This window comes from Bacillus rossius, chromosome 7, assembly GCF_032445375.1.
Source record: "Bacillus rossius redtenbacheri isolate Brsri chromosome 7, Brsri_v3, whole genome shotgun sequence".
NCBI classification, from domain to species: domain Eukaryota; kingdom Metazoa; phylum Arthropoda; class Insecta; order Phasmatodea; family Bacillidae; genus Bacillus; species Bacillus rossius.
Genome location: NC_086335.1, coordinates 40,077,753 through 40,102,309, shown reverse-complemented (window position 1 = coordinate 40,102,309; position 24,557 = coordinate 40,077,753). Strand labels below are relative to the sequence as shown.

General features: G+C 35.6%; 1 protein-coding gene across 10 annotated transcripts in view; it reads left to right on the top strand.

The window, feature by feature from the left end:
* Positions 1 to 24,557, top strand: part of LOC134533871 (treacle protein-like) — a 92,380-nt gene that overhangs the window by 5,177 nt on the left and 62,646 nt on the right. For 6 of the 10 annotated variants that reach the window (XR_010075403.1, XR_010075402.1, XM_063371585.1 and 3 more), the window contains exons 2-12: positions 3,614 to 3,726; positions 10,441 to 10,670; positions 11,551 to 11,831; positions 12,113 to 12,251; positions 13,069 to 13,183; positions 14,628 to 14,766; positions 14,850 to 14,897; positions 14,981 to 15,174; positions 16,107 to 16,381; positions 17,176 to 17,418; positions 24,200 to 24,445. Coding sequence is in view for 8 of the 10 variants with exons in the window: in XM_063371585.1 (XP_063227655.1) it covers positions 11,656 to 11,831; positions 12,113 to 12,251; positions 13,069 to 13,183; positions 14,628 to 14,766; positions 14,850 to 14,897; positions 14,981 to 15,174; positions 16,107 to 16,381; positions 17,176 to 17,418; positions 24,200 to 24,445 (1,575 nt within the window). In the remaining 2 variants the exon portion in view is untranslated. Of the gene's footprint in view, positions 1 to 3,613; positions 3,727 to 7,495; positions 7,549 to 10,440; positions 10,671 to 11,550; positions 11,832 to 12,112; positions 12,252 to 13,068; positions 13,184 to 14,627; positions 14,767 to 14,849; positions 14,898 to 14,980; positions 15,175 to 16,106; positions 16,382 to 17,175; positions 17,419 to 24,199; positions 24,446 to 24,557 lie in introns of all 10 variants that reach the window. The other 4 variants (XM_063371587.1, XM_063371592.1, XM_063371588.1 and 1 more) reach the window with 2 other exon arrangements.

Here is a 24,557-nt window from a genome sequence, read left to right as displayed (position 1 = left end):
TCAAATTACTATATTTCCTTCGATCTAATACTAGGGATGCAAAAAGCAGGTCACCTACTTGTCCAGGATGTCTAACATTTTTAGCTGGGTGATAAAAATTGAATTTTAGTTTAAAAATTATGTTTTGTGCCTAGAAATATTTGACATGTAATCAAAGTTTGAGTTTTGAAGTATCTCAGCTTATCTTACAAGGATGTGTAAATCCAACTGGAATATAATTTATGGTAATAATGCAGTTTGACATATAACACTATTGTAAAGATGTTGTTATGGCAACTCTTGCATAATCTGCTCTGTGATTTGTCTGCTAATTAAAATGAGTATTTTTTTTTTTTTTGTATTTTAAGTATGCCCTAAGATGGTGATCACAGTGACTTCAAGTAATGGTTAAAAAATAATAAAAATGATTACTTTTACATTCACTTATTCGTTTTGAGTTTTATGTCATGATTCTTTATGTTAGCATTGCAAACTTTACTAAAAAAAATAAGGAATAAAAAATGCCACAAAAAGACTAGTGCTTGAGTTTAAGTTTATAATATTTGCAAAGATATTTTTTGTTTGTTTTACAATCCACCTGTGTGGTGTTTTTAAGTTATTTAAACATTCAAAACATATAAATAATGAATGCATTTTTCTTGCACGTATACAGGAAACTATTTGCTTCGTAAAATTTTATTCTGGTGATTGATATTGTTTGTAATCTAACATAGTTAACGTTTCTTCAGTCGTAATAAATTATTTCCATACGTAACACACATTTTAGCTCTATAGTTGTGTTAAAAACAAGTTATGTTTCATCTGAAACTTAACTTTAAATTGGTGGGTCAGAAATAGCATAAATTTCTTTAATTCTCTTGTTATTTTCAATGCACCTCGGAAAATAAAATAGTGATAATTGTAATACTGGGGGAAAAAAAAATTATTACATTGTTTGAGTAGCCTTTATTTTCTCAGAAAAAGCAGTAACCTTTAATATTAACCATCGCTTAACATATTCTGTAGTCCTTATTTTATTATTTTCTGTCTTTGCCCTGCACCTTTTCACGAGATTTTTTTATTCACTCACATATATTTATGCTTATGTAATTTATTTTATGTAGCACATATGATACTCTTGAAATTTTTTGTGTAAAAATTGTTTACCCTTACTGTACAACCCTTATAACCATGCCCTCTATGCATTTTCATGTCTACCAAATTCATCAGCAACACTAATGTAGTATCTTGCAATTGTAAATCCATATGACAACTTTGTCAGACATGCGACTATGCAAATATGGCAGAGCTTTTATTCTATGTGCTTTCACTGTAGCGTGCACCCTCCCAAACATTTCTTTGACAGAACATCACTTAATTAATATAATGTTTTGGACATACATCATTGCCGTTTTGCACTGTTTGTTATTGTAAAATCCAAGAATGCAAAATCAGAAATAAAAATGAAAACTTAAATCCACAGAGAACAAGCCTAAATCAGCTGATGTCAAACTTTAAATATACAGCACAGAAAATTCCATGAAAGGAATTTAATTATGAAAAAAATAGCACAGGCAATCATAGTTGGCTAACAATGACAAGACAGTATCAAAAAGAGCCATAAATACAAAGAGTTGTACTATATCAAAATTCCCTTCCATAAATCATTAAAGAAAGCATGTAACTCATATTTCCTATTATATTACCACATAACACTCTTTTTACAACAATGTTTATAATAGCCCAGAAAGATTGTCTTAGCTATGATTCTGTACCTAAAAGTTTAGCTGTAGTGATGATTTAAAAACTATGTGAATTCCCATGGTTGTTACAGGACTAGAAAACCGGGAAATGTCAGGGAAATTAAAATGGTCAAATGGTCAGGGAATTCCCGGAAATGTCAGGGAAAATTCTACGAATTCTGGAAATTTTAAAGTTACTTATAATTCAAACAAAGCTTTGTTTTGATGCGCTCGTACTGCTACCGAACGACTTCGCTAAATTTTTTACTTGGTCTACGATTGTCCATTGCAATAGGCTGTTACAACCACCCACCATAACTTCTGGCCAATCCAGGCACTCTGTTCACTAGCGAACCCGGCCTTCATTTGTTCGTGTTTTGATCCTTTTTAATTTGCCCTTGAGACTTAGTGTTTTGTTCTGTTCCATGCAGTGAACTACAGAACTGGCATGGCGTCGTTTATCTTTTAAAGGCTATTTTCACGTGGAATAAGATGAGTACAAAGCTTATTACGTGAATTTAAAGGCGTTGTTTCAGGTGAAGTTAGTTTTTGATGCGATCATAAGAAAATAAAGTGCATTTTGATAAAGAAGCAATACCAATTCTCATTTTGAAAACTACCAAGCTGATACAAAAACACGTGGATTTTGTGTGCGGTAATGTTTTTGCATTTTTTCTATTTTTTTTAATTACTTTTTTTTTCAACCGTTATAATCCGTGAGTTCTGTTGCGTGACACTTACATTGTGTATAAAAAATATGCATAACTGAACATGTTTTTCCCCAGAATCGTTAGTTAACATTGTAAGAATGTAAGAGTATTGCATGTTGTAATGCTGCTATTGTAATTCTCTAAGTAGGCCCGTTATATTGCTAGGTGTGAATTTGTAATAGTTTTTGTATTTGTGTAGTAGTATTTTTTTAAGAATTCATAAACAATAATTTTTTAACCTAACCTGAAAATATTAATATATACTTTTTTTTTAGCTTAGAGATCTCGAATAAAACTACTTTTAAGGAGAATTGGCTCAAGGAGTCACAGTTTCAGCATATCAAACCCTCCGCTAAAAACATAAATTCTGCGTACTGCACTTTGTGCTACAAAAGTATTCAACTCGGCAATATGGGCCGAAGAGCTCTCACCAGCCATGTCAAAGGAAAAAAAACACATTCGCAATTCTGCCGTCAAAATAACACAATAAAAAAACCTTATTTTACCTCATGTTGAAATTTTTATATTACATTTAATCACATGCACTTTAATATTTATGGTATGTACTTCATAAGAAAGTCAGGGAATTTTTCTCTTAAATTTCTGGAAAACAGGGAAAAGTCAGGGAATTCTAAGATTCTATTTCTGTAGCAACCATGATACCTTGTTTGTTAAAAAAAATATCACCTGCAATTACAAATTTATAGGAGGAGCAAATACCCACAAATAATCTTATAGCTTCTATTTCTTTGAGTCATTTTATCATTTAATATAATTGTAGGTCTATTCTTGGTAATGATTTTTATTAAATAACTGAAGTTATTAAATAACTGGTGAAGTAAAAAGATTTTTCCATTAAACAATAGATCACCAGAAAACTCCACGATTTAGTTTATTGCATTCATTAGAAATGTTTGTGTTAGAAAGTTTGCACTTATTTATTGGACAAAAAATTTTATATGTAAATACACTGATATAATACATTCAATTAACAAATATGTCATATCTTCCATAGTGAGTGTATCTGGTCAGGAATCACCACATGCAAAAAAAAAGAGATACAAGATGCATTGAACAATAATTTACAAGTTGGTACTTTTTTGTTAAAATAACTGAACTACGTGTATAGTGTGAAATTATTTTTTAGGGCAAGATAATATAATTAATCTGGTTTGTATACAGGTGATAGGAGCTTCTTTAGTCATTGCAAAAACAATGTTGAAACAAATTTTGGAGAGAAAAAGAATATGATGCACAACAAACATCTATACTCAAGAACTGCCCACAAATAAAAGGTGTGTGTTTTTATTTTGTATTTTTATTTTGTACATGCAAAATAAAGTGCCTACAAAAAATATGGAACATAATTAAAAAAAAATTAAACTTTCAGACTTGTAATTTTCAGCCAAATGTGTATCACAAAGAGCTGAAGTGCTGATTTTGTCAACTTAGTAAATAATTCAGTTCATTCAGATTTTATAAGTGTGTGTGTGTATATGTGTGTGTGTGTGTGTATATATATATATATATATATATATATATATATAGAGAGAGAGAGAGAGAGAGAGAGAGAGAGAGAGAGAGAGAGAGAGAATCTTATTGCAGGAAACACAAAAATCTTGGAACCTTGCTTAACATGAAAGTTAATATAATTCACTAATGTTTTACCTTTTCGGTACTTAAGATTTGCTGTGTTCGGTTGCAACTGTCATTACAATTAAACCTCTACCATGAATAGCCTGTTAGTCAACACTTCTTTCCCGAATATGCTGCATGCAAAAAAGCTAAAGCGGCGATAGAGCGTTCGCAGTTCTATTTATAACTAGCTGCAGCAAGAGATGGGCTTCAGTGTTTCTGAGGATGGTCGTGTGAGATTGAGGAGGGAAGTGGGATGTACTGAGAATAATTTCCACCTGGGATTGTGTTCGTGAAACGTATAACCTACGTTTCAACCCAGCCTTTCATGTTACTTAAAACAAATTTACAAATAATTATCGCTGAGTCGTAGCCCACTGTAATGTTCCCAATAAGTAGGATATCAGTTTGAGGATATCTGGCACGTAGCTATGCAAGCGTCATTGCCGTTTCGTGGAGACAAGTTTACTTGAAAAGGGTTAGTCAATTTCTTGGCTGACGGATTGTTTTAAGGGTTTTCGTTCGCACATTGTGTGGAAGATCAAAGTGCGGTAGCGAAATTGAATCTCAAGTTCGACGGTCATCGACGTGTTGAAAAACATCCGCGCGGTTGTTTCTGGTGGATGAATTATTTGAAAAAAAATCATTCCATCTTTTTCTCGTGCTGTTCTACAGTTTTTTTATTCATATGCGTAGTACTTCTTTATTTTCCTCTAATGATGTTAATATTTAACCCATTGCGTGCCGTTTTGTTGTACATCGTCACCACATAAATAGTGGGTCAGCAGAAAAATTATATTCAAAGTTTATAACACAGGTCGGAAGAAAGTAATGTTGGCGAAGTATGGCGTCACCGCCGGTCTAAAAGAAACGAACCTGCGTTCCGAGCGAGCCCCTATCCTGCACGGCTCGAGTCGCGATAAGCGTGCAATCGACCCATTGTCGCGGATGCACCCAGGTGAACACCCCGGAGGACAGAGCGCGCCGCTACCGCTGCTGCCGCTGCCGCCGCCGCGCATGTCAGCGCGCCAGATTGATTTTCTGGCCGTCCCGCTGTCCCTCGTGACGTCACGATCACTTGTTTAGTTGTCATGACGATACCTCTCGTGGTCTGTCGGCACCCCTGTCCACAACGTGTGTTAGCGTGGAACACACCTACCTACCGACTTGTTTCTTTGTGCTCTGGGCAGCTAGCAGTCGAAAACGACTCCCGAGTTAGAATGGAAACGGACGTTTTCAAAGTTACTTCAGGGACGGTTAACGGGCTCGTTTTAGTCGAGGAAAGTGACTGTACGTTAGAGCTATATGCGCTGCAGGCCCTTGACGTACCTTCCCGGTGCACGGATTTAGGCGACACGAACGGAGTTTCGTGTTTGTTATTTTCTCGCGGCCGTGGCGCGGATGCTGCGCTGTCGGTCTGGCGCGCTCCTAATCGGCGCCCCTCGTGTTGATGCCATTTTCGTCCGGCTTCCTCCCTTCCCCACCCTGGCTCCCCCTTCCTCCGCCACAGTGACCCCCTCAGCAGCTCCGTGTGTAGTTAGGTCAGCGGCTGCTGTCGGTAAATCAATAATGACTTCCACGGCGTGTTGGCGATGTTCTTATGAACATAATTTAATTCCTTGACAATCCGCGATGCTTGCACAGCCATATCGCTATGTTTTTTTTATAGAGCTGTATGAATTGTAGTCAGTTTCAGCAAATGGAATTGTGCAGATGTATCTTTACAAAACCAATGCCGCGCGGATGCGGTAATGTACAACTCGAGAGTGACGCAAGTCAGGGTGTCCACAAGGAAAAAATATTTCGTACCAATTTAGGCGAGAAAAAAGTACTAGATTTGAGAAAAAAAAAAGTACTTAATTATAATTTGTTATGGTTTTAACAATTTAGGAAGTTATCATGACATTGCAACGCTCTAACTTAAATATCACACAACACACGCATACATTCCATAGATTTTAAAAATAATTACGCTTAATAATAAAACATATTGGAGTTACTGTAATATTTTATATTAAAGAAAAAAGTACTAGATATAATACGAAAGTACTAACTGTGGACACCCTGCCGCAAGTATCTGGGGAGTGGCGTCGATGTCGGCCGAGCGCCGCTCGGAAGCGCGGACAGACTCGAGCGGCCGCTGCGCGCAGACGCGAGGCCCCCCGCCCCGCCCGACAAAACGGTTGACAAGTGGGATGGGAAAAGATGCGGCGTTGCCGCGTGACCTCTCTTCGATTGCGCTCAGTCGGTGTTTTTCCCCTCTCTTTGTGGCGCTGCCGCGACGTGGCAACGCCGCTCGGCCGCCCGCGCCGTCGGACGGATGCTCGGCGCTAGGTTCGGGCCGCCGCGCCGTGGCGCTGTTGCGCGCAGTGAAGTATAGCCGCTCCCCTAAAACATACATCCCCCTGGACGTGCAAGGGGCTTTTATGAAATGTCATGTAATTTTCATTGCGATTTAATATTTTTGATGTGTAAGCATCTTAGCTTTTGGTATACAGCATTTGGTAGGAGTAATTTCGTGAAAATGAATGGAAGTTGAACAAAAATGTGACACAAAGACTTAAGTAGTTATAGTTAAAAGTTATCTCAAGTTTAAGAAAAACAGACGTTACAATGATTATAAAACATATTCTCCTTACAATATGTCTACGGGCCCGGTAGCACAGCGGTAGAGCACATGCTTGTTAACCTCAAGGGACATGGTTAGAATTTTGCCACAAGAATTTTTTTCTTTTTTAATAACATAAAATAATATATAATAGTGTTGACTGAGCTCAATAAGATTAAGGTTGGTTTGTATTATTTACAAATTTACAAACTGATTACAGTCGTAAGCAAAAACAAGTATACAAACTTATATTTAGTGTTATAGTATTTCTTGTAATTTTTTTTTTTTGCATTTTAGTAATGCAATGAAACTTTAACTTTTAAAATGTGCAACATATTTAAAGTATTAGCTGTTTAATAAATTTTTTCTTGTCGAAAATCAGGTCCAACGCTGGAGTTTGAGATTTTTCACTAGCAAAATTTACGATTCAGGAAGCGAATTCTAACAGCGGGCGCAGAAAGTGTGTGATGATTCACATCTATAAATTTCATTATGTACTTGAAAACAAATATTTTATTAATCAGAATATTTATTATGTCACCATTATTTTAAAGAATTCCACTTTAAAATCATGTCTGGGTTTTGTATTATAAGTTTATATCCAACATGAACATCATGAAAACATGTGAATTTGCTAGTTACCAAGGTTAGATGTTTACACATCACTGGCAAGTACTGAAAGACTCACATTTTTAAATTATTTTTTACATTTATTTAATATTTTTATCGTAATTTTGATATACATGCTCGTAAGGTTTGGCTTTACTGGTATTCAAACACAATTCTTTGTTCATACTCTACTGGTCCTTTTTTTTTTACAGCAGTTGCCAGTTGATACACAACATGAGTGAACCCAGAAATAACATTGGACATGGTAATACAATCAAAAACCAGCATCACTTATTTAAATTTGGGATGGTGGTTTAAATTTTAACATTGTATTTTTTAAAAAGGAAAATTTGGAAATACATTTTCTTGTATTTCGTCAAAAGCATAATCTATTAAGTTTTTACTTTTAAGGAGATGTAACAAAAAAGACGTCTATTTCAACCATTTTTTTTCAACAATTTTTTTTATAGCTTTTAATTTTACAAATTTTGCTTGTGTTTAATAAAAGCACATTATTTAATGGAATTCCTTGTTATAAATAGTGACAGACGAGACTGCTACAAATAGTTTCTTTTGTAGAATTATTTATATAGATTTTTTTTCCAGAATGTTTTCAACTGAAATAATAATGTCAATTACACTATTTTATGGTCTTAGAAAAAATCAACTAGCAAAATGAAAGAAAATGCAAAGATTATTATTAATTAATTGTGGTGTATAATACAAGATTTTTATTGTCAACAAGTCAAGTAGTATCAATCTGGCAATAGATTGTACTGCAATCTAAGCGTTAGATATTAAAGAATATATAGTTCTTTTTTCCACAAATAAGCAATGCAAACAATGTAACTTCAATAGTCTTATTTTGTAATAATTTCTTTATAATAAATTGTAAAAAGGCAAAAAAAAACTCCAACTTGGAGTGTGAAGTTGAACCTTAAAATAAATTACTCTTGCACATTTGCATATATTTTAAGTGAAAAAAGTTTAGTTTTTGGAGATGATGAAGTACTTTGCAAAATTATGTTTTGTTTATTTTTTCAAATTTTGGTTTTTTACAGAGCACATAATTAATAGTTCACAGTACCAGTCCAGTCTGAAATAATAAAAAGTTTATACATTGTTTGATATCACATTGTTATGCACAGAAGACTTAGGCCCGAATTCAGAGTTGACCTTCGAAAGCGCATCCAACTCTCATTCATCTGGCAGACTCTCCACCTCTCATACTTCAAAAACGCCTTTCGAATGACTGCCAGCTGAAAGCTTGTTCCCATCCACTTTCAGTGAAGATCTGGCAACATGGCACAAAAATTTTCTTAGATCAAGTACTTGGAGTGTGTGTGGAAAAGCGCCCTATTTCATTTCGATTGTCTTTTGTTTGCTCTCCCGCTGAAAATAATATTTTGTTTGGATTGGACACGAGGTTAGGGTTACCAGACACTGATAATAAAAAAGGACGACATTCATCTCGCAAAAGGAGGACATTCCACTAAAAAGGAGGACAATATATATTTTTTTAAAAAAAGCCATGAATTAATTACAATGGAGTACGATATTTTACAATGTTTTGGCATTTAATACAGTTTCAGTATAAAGAATCAAACAAACTACGCATATACAGCATATTAAAAACACGTGCTTCTGCATGTGCTGCTACCTGTCAAGCTGTCATAGTACTACTTACTAGTGGGATGACTCTGCGGACAGCGCGCGCTTTGCCCAGAGTGTAACTGCAGGAATTATCTCACTTTATAAAAAAAGCCGGACATTTTGGAGCATTAAGGAAAATACGGCCGGACGCAAAAAAATACATAAAAAGGAGGACATGTCCTCCTTTTGCCGGACGTCTGGTAACCCTACACGAGGTTGAGAAATTTTCTTAAGATGGATACGTTGCCTAAAATTATAGTGTTTTCTCCAGATGAAAAAGCGATTATTTTTGATCTCGTGAGAAAGCACAAAACCGTAATCGAAAGAGAGAAAAAACGGATGCAGTTTCTTACAGAGAAAAAAAATTTTGTTTCGAACTCTTGATCCCGACAAAAATCAAACGGGTCTGCTAAATTTCTTATATACCTTCGCGGAAATGGATTTTCATTTTTAAGATCATCAAAAAATTCAAATACCTCGTCAATGTGATTTGGAAATTCATCCAAATCTTCTGCCATCGCTACAAAACACGTGTCTGATGCACACTTTGCGGGCGAAATGATTTCTTTAAAAACGCATATTTAATTCCAAAACATATTTTACATATCTGCCATATGACAAAAATGTTTTAAACAATTACAAACATACATGAACACGTTTTTATGTGGGAATTATATATTAAAACCATCAACTGCTCCGCCGATTTTCAACTGAACAGGCATTCGAATGTGCTTCAGACCACGTTCACTTTCAAGTGGTTGGCTCTCCTTATCCAGCAGTCAACCAACCACTGAAAAACGTCTCTGCCGAGCAGCTTCAATAGAAAAGTCTTTCGGTGTGTTGATAACCGACGAAAGAGCTCTCTGAATTCGGCCCTTACAATCCTCATTCTTTTATTTTTGTCACACAAAGGGTGTGAATGACCACCTTACAAATTAATTGTACAGACATATACATTTAATTAACCTTTAAATAATTAAATTGGTTATTTCTTTGTTTGGTGTGGCTAAAGATCTCTTTTTTTGTATAGCATTGTCTTTTTTCCGTAGTGTATTTAAAGTTTCTTTGATTATGAGTATGATGTTCTAACAATAAATTTTACACATCTACTTTGCATTTGAAATAAGACAATAGTCTCCCTAAATGTTTTTACTGAGGTCTTGAGTGAAATATGAGCATACTTTAATACTCAGAATTCCTATATTAAAGCATAGAGGAAAATGCATATAGTTTCAATCACTGTAATATTTTAGTTTCAAAAACCTTTTTTTTTTAATTACCACCTGTGAAAGCTTGATAATGAATGTGACTTCATAACATTTCTCTTTGGTGTTCAAGTAGCCAGTTCTGTAGCGTACCTATGACTTGCAGTGATTGGGCTGCTATTGATTTAACTTCCAGTCATAGCAAACAATATTACAGACCATTAACAAGTTTTGGATCCAACTTACTCGGACACAATTGCCTTATAAAATTAGTGTTGACGTAACTTTTTTTTTTGCAGGTGTTGAATTGGGGAAGAGCGGCCTTGCGGTGTAGGCCCTCTTTCTGTAGGTGTTCGCGCTAGTGGCCAAGACGTCGGTCCCATCAGTTATCAAGTTAGGAGGCGCAGGCGGCACTGGATCGGGCCCCACCCGCGCTCCAGGACAGCCACAGCGCCATCATGTGCTGGGCCCGCGAGCGACGGCTCGACTCGTGCGTGGCACATTCTCCAATAGCTTTGTTGTTGGCCAGGTGAGTGGGAACACTTTGAAGTGAACGCATTTGTAATGATTTACAATCAAATAATTTATTTGCCTCCAAGCTGATCGGGATTTGATTCCTGGTCACTTTAGGAAAAGTAGGTAGCTTGGATTTCTCGGAGTACCCGTCTCCTCCCCAATTCTTTTTATGTAGTGAAGTATGCAGTGCAAGTGCCTCGTAATTACAATGTGTGCAAATGGTTTTACGTGCAATTATTTTGGAATCCATTATTGTTATGCCAAATGTAAAAAAACATTGTCTCACTTTTATATGTCCATGCGTAGGGACTGGAAAAATTTGTGGTTTGAATGACCTCTAGGATGGACTCCACGATCCTCTATGTACGCGGGAATATTACACCAGCTCATTGGCTACCGACACGTGACACCTGCTAACTGGGATGCTTATGATTCGATACTTCTTACGTTGAGGGTTATTCATTGGCTCACAGTCCTTCAGGCAAACTGTGTTCCAATCACTGAAGCGGCAATAAGTTACACACACTTGGATTCTAGCCTGTTCCGAAATGAACCCGCAAATGTTTCCTGTCTCTATCCATGCCTAGTTTTTGAAAGGGCGTTTAAAGGTTTTTTTTTTTTTAAGTTGTCAAAATTTTAAATTATTTAACTTTTTTATTTAAACATTCTTGAATTAGGTATGTTTTTAATGGAGGTTGTGGTATCAGCATTCAAATTTGATTTTCTGAAAGTTTCCTGTAGAGCCTTTTTTGGGAACTTTACAAAATTGTAAAATGAGGTTGTTTTAGTTATTGGACCATAAATTTTAAGTTTTTTTTAAAATGTAAATAGTATGTTTGCTTTATATTTGATTAGGTATGTTTATTACTATAGTTGTTGATCATATGTTTTAGGCGACATCGGCCACGATTGTGCCGTCAACTGCATGTGGTCGTCGCAATGGCACTGCGCCGGTGGGGACATTCATCCCTCTTCATTCCCAGGGTAGCGATGAATCCATGAATGTCATCGTGCAGTTGGGCACAACTGTGGTGGCCTCTGCTGCCTCTCCTAGCCCATCGGTGGCATTTGCTCGAATGCAGCAGCCGCATGCGATGCAGAAGGTTGCCGTGGTGACAGTGCCCAAGCCGTGCACTGTCGTGGAGCCATTGGTGCAGTCCATGAAGACTGAAGTGTAAGTGCAGCTTTGTATGTGATTCTTGCTATTTATTTTCATGATCTCATTTAAGTCTCTACTTCGGTTTTTGCTCGCTCCATCACATTCCTGATTGTGACTTACCTCAAAACTGACAACATACTCCTCATATACTTCATGCCTTTTGCTTTGATCTTCTTGGCAAATATGTACCACCGTATCTCAATTGTGCTCATTTGTGGCGCAAATAAGTTAGCTGTGGGTTTGTGCAATTTGTGTTGGAAATAAAATAAAAAAATTGTAATGTATGTTCTGTGAAGGGCTCAGGCAGAAGAGAAGGTGGACGTGAAGGTGAAAGTTGAGGAACTGCAGCAGCCGGAAGACTTGAAACCAACAACATATCATCACAGTCCGTTGGACCATGCCACCACTAAAGAGCAGAGGCTAGAAATTTTGAAGGTTTGTTCTACAACTGTGTTAAATGTGTATCTGGCCTTGAAAACCAAAGAACATGCTGGTCCCTATTTATAATTTTTTTTTTGTATATTCTTTACTGAAACATTGCCATGCAAGGCACTTTTAAGTTCTAAATATGACATTAATGGATATGACTTCCTAAACACTAACACGTGCTGATTTTATTTACTTAAACTCATCGCAGACTAGCTACCATAAATTGCTTACATGTTCAAATTTTTTTTATTTTAAATGCCAAAAATGTTTTCTTTTTAAAGTCGTGGTTGTAGTAGAAGTACATGTCGTAGCAGAACTACATTCATAGTGCACTGTATGTGCACAGGTGGAAAAAAATAATGATGAGAAATAGGGTGTGTGTTTCTGGTTTCTGCATATTTATTTGATCTAAACTAAGACCACCAACTATTATATACAGACATATGTACAAAATTACAATTTGTGGTAATCTTGAAGAATGTACTTATGAATGAGAATAAAACAATGTCCTGCTTTATCATTGCCTTGCACAATTTTTTTTTTTTTTGCTTTATGGTTTTTTGGCAGTGTTTTGTGTAAAGTGGGGTTGCCTTAGTACGGTGAGTTTTAATATATTTAATACATGATACAAGCAACATTTGTTGATGTTAGCCGTTAAGCAATGGCAAGTGTAAGATTTTAATGAAGTGGTTTTTATTAAGTGTAGATGTTGCATCAAATGACTCCTAATCAGTGCTCGTCTACACTAAAGATAGTTCCTAACAATTTGAACTTGTATGTGCTGGGTACTTGGAAGTTCTGGCAAGATGTTTGTTGTTTACAGCTGGTTCTTCAGGATCACAATTATGTTGCGCCACCGGTGGATGAGCCCCCTAAGTCTGCTCATGGGCCTCCCATCACGGCAAGCAGTTATGTGTCGAGCAGCATGTATCCATATGGTGAGAACACTCAGTGTAACCTATTTATTTTGAATAAGAGTACTATCTGAATGGTATCGATCAACTAGTAAAGTTGTACACGGTTAAATTATTTCTATTGTACTGGAATTTTCTTCAGCTAATGCTAAAAAGATTATTATGAAGCTTCTGGTCTATAAAACTATTAACTATTTCTTCGTGGAACCAAATAAAAACTGCATGTATAATAGTTGTTTTGGGAACATTGTTTAAATGAACGTATATCTCAATATTTTGAGAACTATTTTCCATCAGAATTTACTCAATTAAATTTTATTAATTAAAATTGAAATATGAATTATACTGTTACTTAAACAAGTGATCCATATATAATATAAAAAAAAATACTACTTAATTTTCCCGTCATTAAGTCATCTGAGCATAACATGGAAATCTAGCCCTGAAAATATTTTCTTTTGGTTTATTTAGATGTAAAATGTATTTGAATTTTTAACTTACTTGTTATTATTATTAATTATGTTTGAGAATTTTGGTAAGTAGAGTTCGACTAATTAAAAATTTGGTAGAAAGCCAGCGTTCGCAACTGAGGTTGGTTTTTTTTTTTTTTTTTTTTTTTTAAGTTGGATTTGGGTGTTGGTATCTGAAACTGGCCTTTGGTGTTTATGTTTTTATGCCATCAATATATGTTTTGAATTTATGACATAGATGGTACTTTTTACATTGCTTGCAAGAATTTACTGAATTCTACCTCTAAAAATTTTTGTCATTTTAAAGACTACCATTTAGGAAACAAAAGATAAATAAAACTTTTTTTGTTTAAAGAAAACAATTTACTTTAAAATGGTACTGAAATGTCTGAGAAAACAAAGATGTATTACTGATATTTATATCCAATGGTTTCACACGAACTCCTGGTACAATCCAAGGATGACTAAAAAAAATTTGAATTCTCGTTGCATGCCAACACTGAATAATTCTAAATAACATGTCTAAAGATTTTTAGAAATCGGTGCCGCCTCGACCGCAGCTTCAAAATTCCTTAGCTACATGATTATATTATTTTTGAGCCATCGCCCGATCGTGACCTTCAGTACTATGATCACATGATTAAAGGCCGACCTGAGTATGACCATCCACGGAGGGAAGTGGTCACATGTCCCCTACAACCCATCACATACAAGCTTAAGACACTTTCAAAAATCAGCCAATCAAAGCACATGTTAAGAGAAATGAATAAACTCTCCATACTAGGGATTTTTTCACCTTTCGCCAAATAGATGATACATTTGTCCTTGAGTTCCATAGATGAGCTTAAATCTACTGTATAATTGATATTATGTTCGGATTGAATCCAACATTCTAAACTTTGTTGCTAAAAAATGTTATGTTTTAAGTTCAATATTATGGCTACTGCTCTATTTAGTCATCAGCAGACATTATTTTTAACTGGTGTGTATGTTTCCAGGTGGGAATGTGGAAGACGACGACGCGAACAGTGTAATCAGCAGCGGCACGGGCAGGGAGGTGGAGCCGGAAGGGGAGGAAACAGAGACGGCCCCAGAAGGTGAAGGTGATGACGACGACAGTGTCACTCGTTGTATCTGGTCAGTGGCCTTTTGTACCCTAACTTGTATTGTGTCTCAGCTTTTTTGGAACGTCTTTTCTAACTCTGCATCTTTCATTGCAGTGATTTTCAACACGATGACGGCTACATGATTTGCTGCGATAAGTGTTTGTAAGTACACAGATGATTGCTTTAATTATTTAATTATTTTTTTGTGTTAGTGTAGGTGCTGACATGTTTGTTTGTCTGTGCAGCGTGTGGCAGCATGTCGACTGCATGCAGATAGACCGCGCCAACATTCCGGAGCTGTATTCGTGTGAGCGGTGCCAGCCCAGGAAGGTGGACAAACAGAGGGCTCGTACGTTGCAGATGCGTAAGAGAGAGGAGTTGTTTCACGTTGACAGCTCCACGGACAGCAGTAGTTCTTCGTCGCCTGACTGTGCCACATGTGAGTCCACTATAAGTTTTAACTGTAATTAATTGACTATAGGAGAGGGGAATCGTGCCGACATTGCGGCGAGAAAAGATCATGTGGGCGCTGAGGGGAGGGTAGAATGCTGGTGATGCTGGGAACGGTGCTTGCGCAGCCAGATGCATAGCACTGTGCGTGTCTGGCACGACGGGAAAGGGCAGCCTGGATGTAAAGAAAAATGCAGCACCTGCACCAGGCACTTGAGATCGTACGTAATAACACAGCGTGGGTGGCGTGATACGTCTGGCCGCAGTGGCCTGACCAATTGGTTAAGCATTAAAGTTTAAATTATAAGAACCTATGTGGTACATAAATTAAAGAAAATTGAAAACGAGCCTCTTGATGCTCATCAAAACATGAATAAATAAAAAATGTAAAAGTGTACCAAGGAAATCCCTAATTTTTGGCACATTGCAGTTAGGGACCAATTTCTGTGTAACTATCTAGAGTAGCTGCGTTTGGGGGGGGGGGGGGGGGGGACTGAAGGAAAGGTTGGTTGTGTTAGGTTAGCAAAATACAAACACCAATTTATTTTTATTTCAAGAATTTAATAATTTTAAGTATAATTAAAGTACCTGATTTCACCTAACTGACCCTTTACCTCAGTTTTATTTGTTTTATTTTCCAAAAGCTATAACAACACTACTTAGTTATAGTTAATGTTATTGGGGAAAAAAATTTAATGGGATACTGATATTCGTAATTGATTTGAACAGGCATAGTAATGAATTGATACTATATTGATGTTGAAAACATAACTTTCGCTCTTTAGTGTCTTATCTGTTTTGTGTGCATAATGATAGCTTATCTAGACTAGTTGTTTAATGTGGTGATTAGTTTGACCACCTGCTGTTCCTGTTTTATCACGGCATCAGCGTTACATGTGGTTCCTGATTCATTGTGTGCAGTGCGCTCCAGCACCAGTACTGCCACGAAAAAGAGAGGGCCGGTGGTGCCTCCATCTACTGCGACAACATCCCGCCGCAAGAGTGAGCCTGGCCCGAGTGGCGGGCAGGCAAAGTCTAGTGGCAAGAAGTCGGCGGGCAGCAAACAGCCTGCTGCTCCCCTGCCGCCCCCACCCCCGCTCAGGCAGAGGCGGGAGTCGACCACCAAGGAACAGAGGAAGGCTCCGGCCCCGGTGATCCGCAGAAAAGAGAGCAAGAGAATGCCAGTCAGGAGAAAGGTGAATGGTGCCTATTCTTATTTTGCATGTTGAGGGAAAAAAGTTTTTCACAAAAAAAAAAATTAGGTGTACCTTTGTGTTAGTGTTATTTCTTATTTAAAGAATGTGGTAAAATCACTGTCCAAGTGGCCTCACGAATTGGGAACCCTTGAATTTTTGAATATTTACCCACCAATAAAAATTACAGCTGTATTGACATGTTACAGATATTGTTATACATAAGAGTTTTATTATATCCAATAAATTTGAGAAATTTTGTCCTACTTTGGAAATAGTGACAAAAATTTCTCCTGTTTTCAATTCCGTTTTACATGTGTTAAGATTATATATGGTAATCTACATTTGATTGTTTTGCTTTAGCGAATTGACAGGAATAAAAATGATGGTAGTTATGTATGATAAACAACAGTACAGATGTTAAGAGACAATCCTGAAAATCCAGATAAACACATAAGACAGTTCACATTCTTTCTCCTGATTAATGCTACCATGTGGTTAACAAAATTTGAGTTTTTTTTTTAATTATCTGCACTATTACCATTCATAATTTTAGGAGAAACAAATAAAGAAATTACTTATTTACAATTGCTAATTTTCTGTGATGTTTTTATTTTTTCTACATATTTAATTTCATGTAACATCATAAACTGTATGAAGCAGGAAACATAATTATTCAGCTCTGGCTTCAAAACTGATATCTGCACTAGCAGGGCTACTGGAATTGTTCTTTGCTAGTTTATATCACAAAGGCTTACGATTATAGATTATTAATGTGCTGTTTATTGGTTTGTCAGAGCAAGAGTCGCACAATGGTTAGCGACTCTGACGATGACAGCGATATGGAGAAGCCCAGCTCGGTGCAGGAGTTGCGGCAGTGGATCGAGCACTACGAAGAAGCTGTAACGAACCACTATTCCCCGGAACTGCGAGCTCGCATTTCCAGCATTAAAGTCAATGGCATTCATTCAGACCTTAGGGTTGGCAGCCTTCCTGTAACACCTAAGTGTCGCACTACTATTCTTGGATCAGGACTTCGTGTGAGTTTTTTTTCTCCCATTAATATAATTTCATTACTATAAACCTGGTGCAGTGTTTTCTTTTTCTCTCATATATAATTTTTTGTGATGAAATTTTTATTAACTTTAAGCATTATCAAAAACTTTATTTAGAAAGATTTTTTTTTTGTGATTACATTTAAAAAATTTAATTTCTCTTTAATAGAGGGATTACAGATTTATAATTTCCGAACCATTAATAACAGCTTAAATTGCGTCATTCAACATAAGTTTTCAAAAGTGACAGCAAACTATACTTTAATATAAAACAAAGAGTTCTGAGTACACCAAAACCCTTTATTTACACTTTTAAGGGTGCACAAGGTAACAAGTGTAAATTGAGGAAAAACTCTAAAAGTCATCTAATACATTATGTACCCTATTTCTTGTATGTATTATTTGTTCAACAAATATGTAACATCAAAGAAAAAATAAATACTGACACGCATCAACATTCAAGCCATGCCCAAAATACCATCATATTTTGTTTCAAAAAAATTCAGTTTAACTGACATTATACAAAAGAACTTTCGCGCCTGATTTTTAACAAACTGATCAGAAATCATTGTTTACTTCTTTGAGTTTTTAAGAGATACAATTTACCTCCTTCAGGCATACAAGTTTTTGAATACACTGCCACACTCTTCAACTTGATAGATAGTTCTGTAGTATTTGAAGAGCCATTAGAGTATTTTTGATGATAAGTATTGTGAATTCTTGCTCGTACTTGTCTTCATTATTATTTGGGACTCAATTTTATGAACCACAAAATTCTCGAAAAAGACTACATTTGCCCGTTTTTAAATTTTTTGACGAAATTTAAACATTTTTGATAAAACACTGTGAAATGTGATTTTTTCACGAGATCATTGATGCCATTTCTGAAAACGTCATGATATGGGTTATTTACAGTAGAACCCTGTTATAATGTTCCTGCTTATAATGTTTTCCTGCTTATAATGTCATATTTTTAAAGTCCCAATATTTCCCCCATAAGGACAATGTATTTATTTCCTGCATATAACGTTCATAAATATTGTAATTTCCTGCTTATAATGTTTGCTTTCTAACATTCAATAAGTAGAGCCAAGATTATATGGTTTTATGCGAAATCGCGAATTTTCACGCGAAATTCATCCCAAACCGCGAAAAATGCGAAATGTTTTCTAACCACAAATAAACACCTCAATATTGATTTAAATCGTTAACTACCGACTATTGGTTGATTGACAAAAATTACGTATCTGTTTGTAGAAGAAATGGTCATCATCCAACTGCAGTGTGGTGGTTATTTAATGCGTTAATTATTCATCTTAAAAAATTACAAGATATCACAAAAATTGACGATTTCACGAACAAAAAAAGATCGTTATCGGAGTTAGGTTAGGGTTTTTAAACGCATCTAGCCACTAGAGATCACGCAATATTAACAACTGACGATCGTAAACTTAAAATTATCAAGTTAACAAACACAACAACGTGAAAAATATCAGCGCCTTGTTTGCTGTATCCTTTGAAAAATACACGTGAAAAAAAAAATGCATTCATTAAATAAATACGTATGAAAATAAAATAAAAGCGAACATTGATATTTAATGATCACTTAATATTAGGAATGGGGCGACCGAATCCAATATCCGCCGAATCCGCCGAATCCTAGGGATTCGAAGATTCGGCGGGTCTGATATAGGATTCGTCAAAGGATTCGGTTTTTTACTATTTACGGAAAAAAAAAATACAGTAAAACTCGCTTACGAGGTCCCGCATGGTAAGTTTTTCCGTATAAAGCGTTTAAATTGCCCGAGGTCTCATCATTTACGCCATTAAATGTGTGATATAAAGTCCATTAAAATTTTTTCTGAAACTTCCTGTCTCAAATAATGGCGCACGTAAATATGAAGAAAAGACAAATGAACAACAACACACGAAGAAATATGGATGATGTACCATAACTACAGTACAAACCCAATAGTTATTTTAAGATAATTACCATAAAAAGAACTAAAGATTCTTTGTATAATACCATAATTACTACAGAAGCATGATAGCTACCATATTTGCACTATAGTTACCGTAACAACCGAGATGTATATTTACCGTGATTGTAATGTATTATTTATTTATGACATATTAAATTAAAGAACATTATTGAAAAAAAAGAGGATGTTAAACTTTGATATGTAAGGATGGCACATGTTGCTAAGAAATAATGCGATGTGAAAGAATGCAGTACTACTACGAAAAGTGAAAATGGTACTCGTGGATTTTTAGGTTATGGCAGTCTCTTTCGTTTTTCAGTAATATCGGCCGAAAATTAACAAGCGTACTGTATCGGAAGTCGGCAGAAATGCCGATTCAACTAAATATTGGCAAAATCGGTTTCTTCAATACAGCTCTACATTTAATGACATGAGTAAACATATTTCAGACTTCAGGATATTGAAAAAGACTTTAATTTCCATGTAGGTTTTTGTGTGTATGTTTTTTTTGCAAGTGTAAATTGAATGAAGTTAAATGCTTTTATTTTTATTACTTTCAATTGATTAAACTTTAATGACCAGTTACAGATATTTATGACACTAATTTTGAGGTTAAGCAATTTTACTAAAGCATTCCAGCCAAGCAGGTTGCCAGCGAGAGACGCTTCTCTTCTGCTGGAAAAACTATCTCCAATCGTAGAGCTAATTTAACTCCTGAACGTGCAGAACAAATTATTGTTCTGCATGATAGATTAAAGAACATAATTTAATACTCTGTGACAATCTCTCTCAGAATTATTGTGTTGAAAAGTGGAAATGTTGAAACAATGTGAATGTACTTTTCAAACAACATGATTTTTGGTGCTAAGTTTGTTGAAGCTCAGTAAGGACTCCAGAAAAATTGACAAGGATGAAATTTTCCCAAAGATATGTTACATTTACACAAACATATACTTGGTTATGTTAGTTGGATGATATCAGTTACTAATGAACCAATGGAAACAGGTAAGATTCAATGGAAAAAAATGTTATTTTTTTCTAGCAGTTAAAATGTAAACACACACTGTAAATAGTTACCCAAAATTAATAAGCCCACTCCATTTTAATACTCTATTCAAACATTATACTAAGTTTAAGATAAAAATAATTTCCCAAAAGTGTAACTGTACCACATACGCTCGAGCTCGGCTGGAAGTAAAATTCTTAGGCTCGCAGACCTCTAGTTATTTATAGAAAAAATCCTAACCGCTAATCTGTACTAAAACTGAAATTTCTCAAGAAAAATTTTTTGTCTTTATATACACTTAGGCTATACCAGAAATGTACCAAACTACATGTGATAAAGTCAAGGGACTTTTAGTGCAAGCAGAATACATCTCACTTACATTAGATATGTGGACATCATCTGTTAAAATATTCGGGTTTGGGTTCGAGATTCGGCAATTCCAGTCTAGGATTTGAATTAGGATTCGGATTCGAGGAAATCAGGATTCGCCCCATCCCTACTTAATATTTAATGAAATTTCACTGTAACGCAATTTTGTGTGCTTGTTGAATAAGCAAGCAGTTTACCGTGAAGCCTTCATTTTCATTTCACACTTCACAGGCGAGAGTGCCAAAATCGTAACATAATCGAAGTTTTCCGATCGCTAATGAAAAAGCACCATGTTGCAAGGATTTATTTATTTTACGGTCATTAAATATTTTAAATAACGCTTACCTACCCAACCCTCCCGGAAAATAAATAAAAACATTTATTTCACTGACCTGACATAACCTAACCTTTTACTTCGGGTTGAGTATATGGCTCTCTCGCCTGTAAAAAGTAGGCTTCCCGCGGTTTATTTTTTCGCTAAAACTTCAGTAAATGCTAGTTTTTGGTACCTCCGGGCTTTGTTTACAAATGACGTGCATAAATGAAAGCTAAATTTCTTAATCATGCCGAAAAATAAAGCTACTGCGGCATCACGTGCTGACGAGTTTAAGAATGAGGGATTATATGTCAGTGACGGAAAAATACTTTTCTGTAAATATTGTAATTGCCGTTTGGAGCATGAACGTAAGGACACGGTAAACAAACACATAATTAGCGACAAACATGTAAAAGCTAAACGATCCCCATGCACTTTGAAACGACAGCTTTCTATCCCAGAAGCAGGAGTGGCGCAAATATGCGCAAAAAAACAAAAGGAAGATTTTATTCTCGAAACTGTTGAAGCCTTTGTAGCTGCAGGTATTCCTCTTGAGAAACTTGACAACAGCAAGCTGACTGCATGGATGCAGAAGCATGTAAGTGGTGCTGGTGATCTTCCAACAGCGGATTGGATGAGGAAAAAGTACATTCCCCTACTTAGAGAGAAAAAAGAAGTGGAAATCAAGCAGCAGCTCTTGGGGCAAGATGTGGTCATACTCGCAGATGAAACCACTGACAAGAGTAATAATTGTGTTTTCACATCTTGTTTAAAATTCTGAAACCAGGTGCTGAACAAGATGTTATCTTAGGGGCTTCTTGTGTCCTTGATGCAGCAAATGCTGTTTGTTGTTCTCGGGCAGTGATTGATGTATGCTCCAAATATGAAGTCAAAGAAGAAAACATAATTGCGTATGTTACAGATAGTGCCAAGTACATGACAAAATCTGCTGGTACCCTTGAAGGTGTATTTGGTGACCACATGTACCACATACAATGTTGGGCCCATAAAGTAAACAAAATGAAAGCGGATTATCCTGCATTTGCAGCTGCTGCTTTAAAGTTAATATGGATACCTGCAACGAATGTGGACTCAGAAAGATCTTTTTCTAAGTATTCTGTAGTTGTGACAGAAGATCTCTAAAACCAGAGAATGCTGAACTGCTGACAATGGTGGCTTTTTCCTGAGCTTAATTATATTGCATTTATAGAACAAAAGTTTAACTGTAGTTTCTATTTTAATTAATTTAGACTCTCTCCTGAACTCAGGAACAGTAATTACCTGCATAAGAATACTAAATATTTTAGTTGTTAATTTTTTATGTACTCTCAACATAGTATTGTTTAATGTGCATATTGTAAGTCTCTAACCACGAATTATTGAAGCATTTGATCAAGGCAGCTCTGCTAGGTGTGTACATGTTATTACATGTGTTTTAATTTTTTATGACGATAAAGACGAAATCCACAATTCTTAATGACGAAAAGTCCTTTTTCATAACACCATAAAATCTTGGCTCTATCAATAAGTGGGGAAAAAATGTTTTAAAACCAAATTATTCCAACACTTACGATAAAAAGTTTCCTTTATGTATGTTTATGTTTACAATCACTGCCATACAATACATGAAGTTTGTTAAAATACAATTTTATGCAATATACTGAAGGTACACAATGTTCATAGTTACGTGTCAGTTGGCACCCTTAGTCAACTCTTCTCTTCCTTGCCATTCCAGTGGCTATTCAGATGCACGTACATAGTCCTACGATATTTAAGTTGCCAACCATTGAGCGAGGGCATAACTAAAAGTGTTTTCTATTGCTTACAAATAATTTTTTTTTTTCATTCATATGTAGGAATCCCAAAATTGAACATTTTCAGGTGGCGAAGGAGTAGACGTTCTCACTCTTAATGTTGTCATCATGAATCGTGAGACAATTTTACAAAACAATGTGGCAGTGTATCTTTAAAGACAAACAAAATTTAACCAGGGAACAAGACGAAGTTGAAAAATTGTTGGCTTGTTTCAGAAAATTCATGTATCAAGTATACTATCTTTGGTTTTACCATTAAAGTTGTTTACGAAGCTTGGTGAGTCAATTGGTACAAAGCTCGAACATTGTTAAGAGTTAAATTGAGATTTCCTGCTTATAACGTTTTCCTGCTTATAATGTTTTTTTCTTGTGCTCCCTTGAAAAACAGTATAACAGGGTTCTACTGTATTTGTAACATAGGAAACAAATTTCAATATCGGAGTATTTAAGTATTTCTATCGTAGTATTTTTTTCTACCAAGGTGCAAATTAATACTTTGGGAAAAAGAATACATACAGGAAATGAAGTACTTATGTATTAGAGTTTTCCTCAATTTATACTTTACTGCAATATTGTCACTAGAACATTCAAAGCCTTTATTTAATCCAGTTCATTAGCTTTGTCAAAAGTGTGTTTTAAAAAATTTAAAAGCAAACCAAATAGTTTTTTTTTACCTAAATGTTTTCAGTGATTATTCAGTATGTAATAAGTTGTAGCAACATACCCTTCAAAACTATAAATAAATTTGTATTAACTTTTATGGAGACTAACGTGGGGAAGTATGGTTAATACATACCTTGTTATTACGAAGTTGGTAAATTTCTGTTCCCTCAGATTTGTATTATTGAGGTTTCACTGAATAGTTTTTTTTAAAGTTAATTTAAAGCTGTCTATATCTGATAACTTGCAGACATGGCTTAAGACTTACAAAGAAAAATGCTATTTTGGGTATTTAATACTCCCATTTTTTAATAAGCCAGTGAAAAAAGTAAAATTTAAATTTGAAAATATTTTTAACCTTCTTTGGAACTAAGAAATATTACAGAAAAATATTTAATGTTTTGATTGCAGTTTTTTTATTAACTTTTAACAATATATTTAGTATTGTTTTATATACATATTTTAAGCCATCTTACCACAAATTTTTGTTGCAGTTGATGAATGTTGTATTTTATATGTACTTATTATTACATGTTTAATGGCAAAATTTTCATTTTTATAACACCATAAAGTCTTGGCTATTCGTATTGGTTGTTCTGATGTATTGTTTGTGCTTCAGATCCTCTACGCAGCTGCCAATCTCCCGTCGAACCAGCCAGTCATAGAACTTCGGGGGAAGTACATGCTCTCTATTCAGCACCATGCATCTGTGTCCATGCAGAACAGTCGGAGGGTTCGGTTACCCCCTGGACCGTATATATTTTTTTATCGGTTGCCAAAAGATGGCACTGAGGTGTGTGTGGACACGAGCACGTATGGGAATGATGCTAGGTTCGTCCGGCGGTCCTGCAGGCCTAATGCTGAGGTGAATATACTTTTGGTTGTTTTTAATACACTTACCTAGAAAATACTGCAAATAATAGTTACTGGTACATGGCTAGAGCCGGGAGGAAAGGTTTATGAAAGTTTAGTTTGAG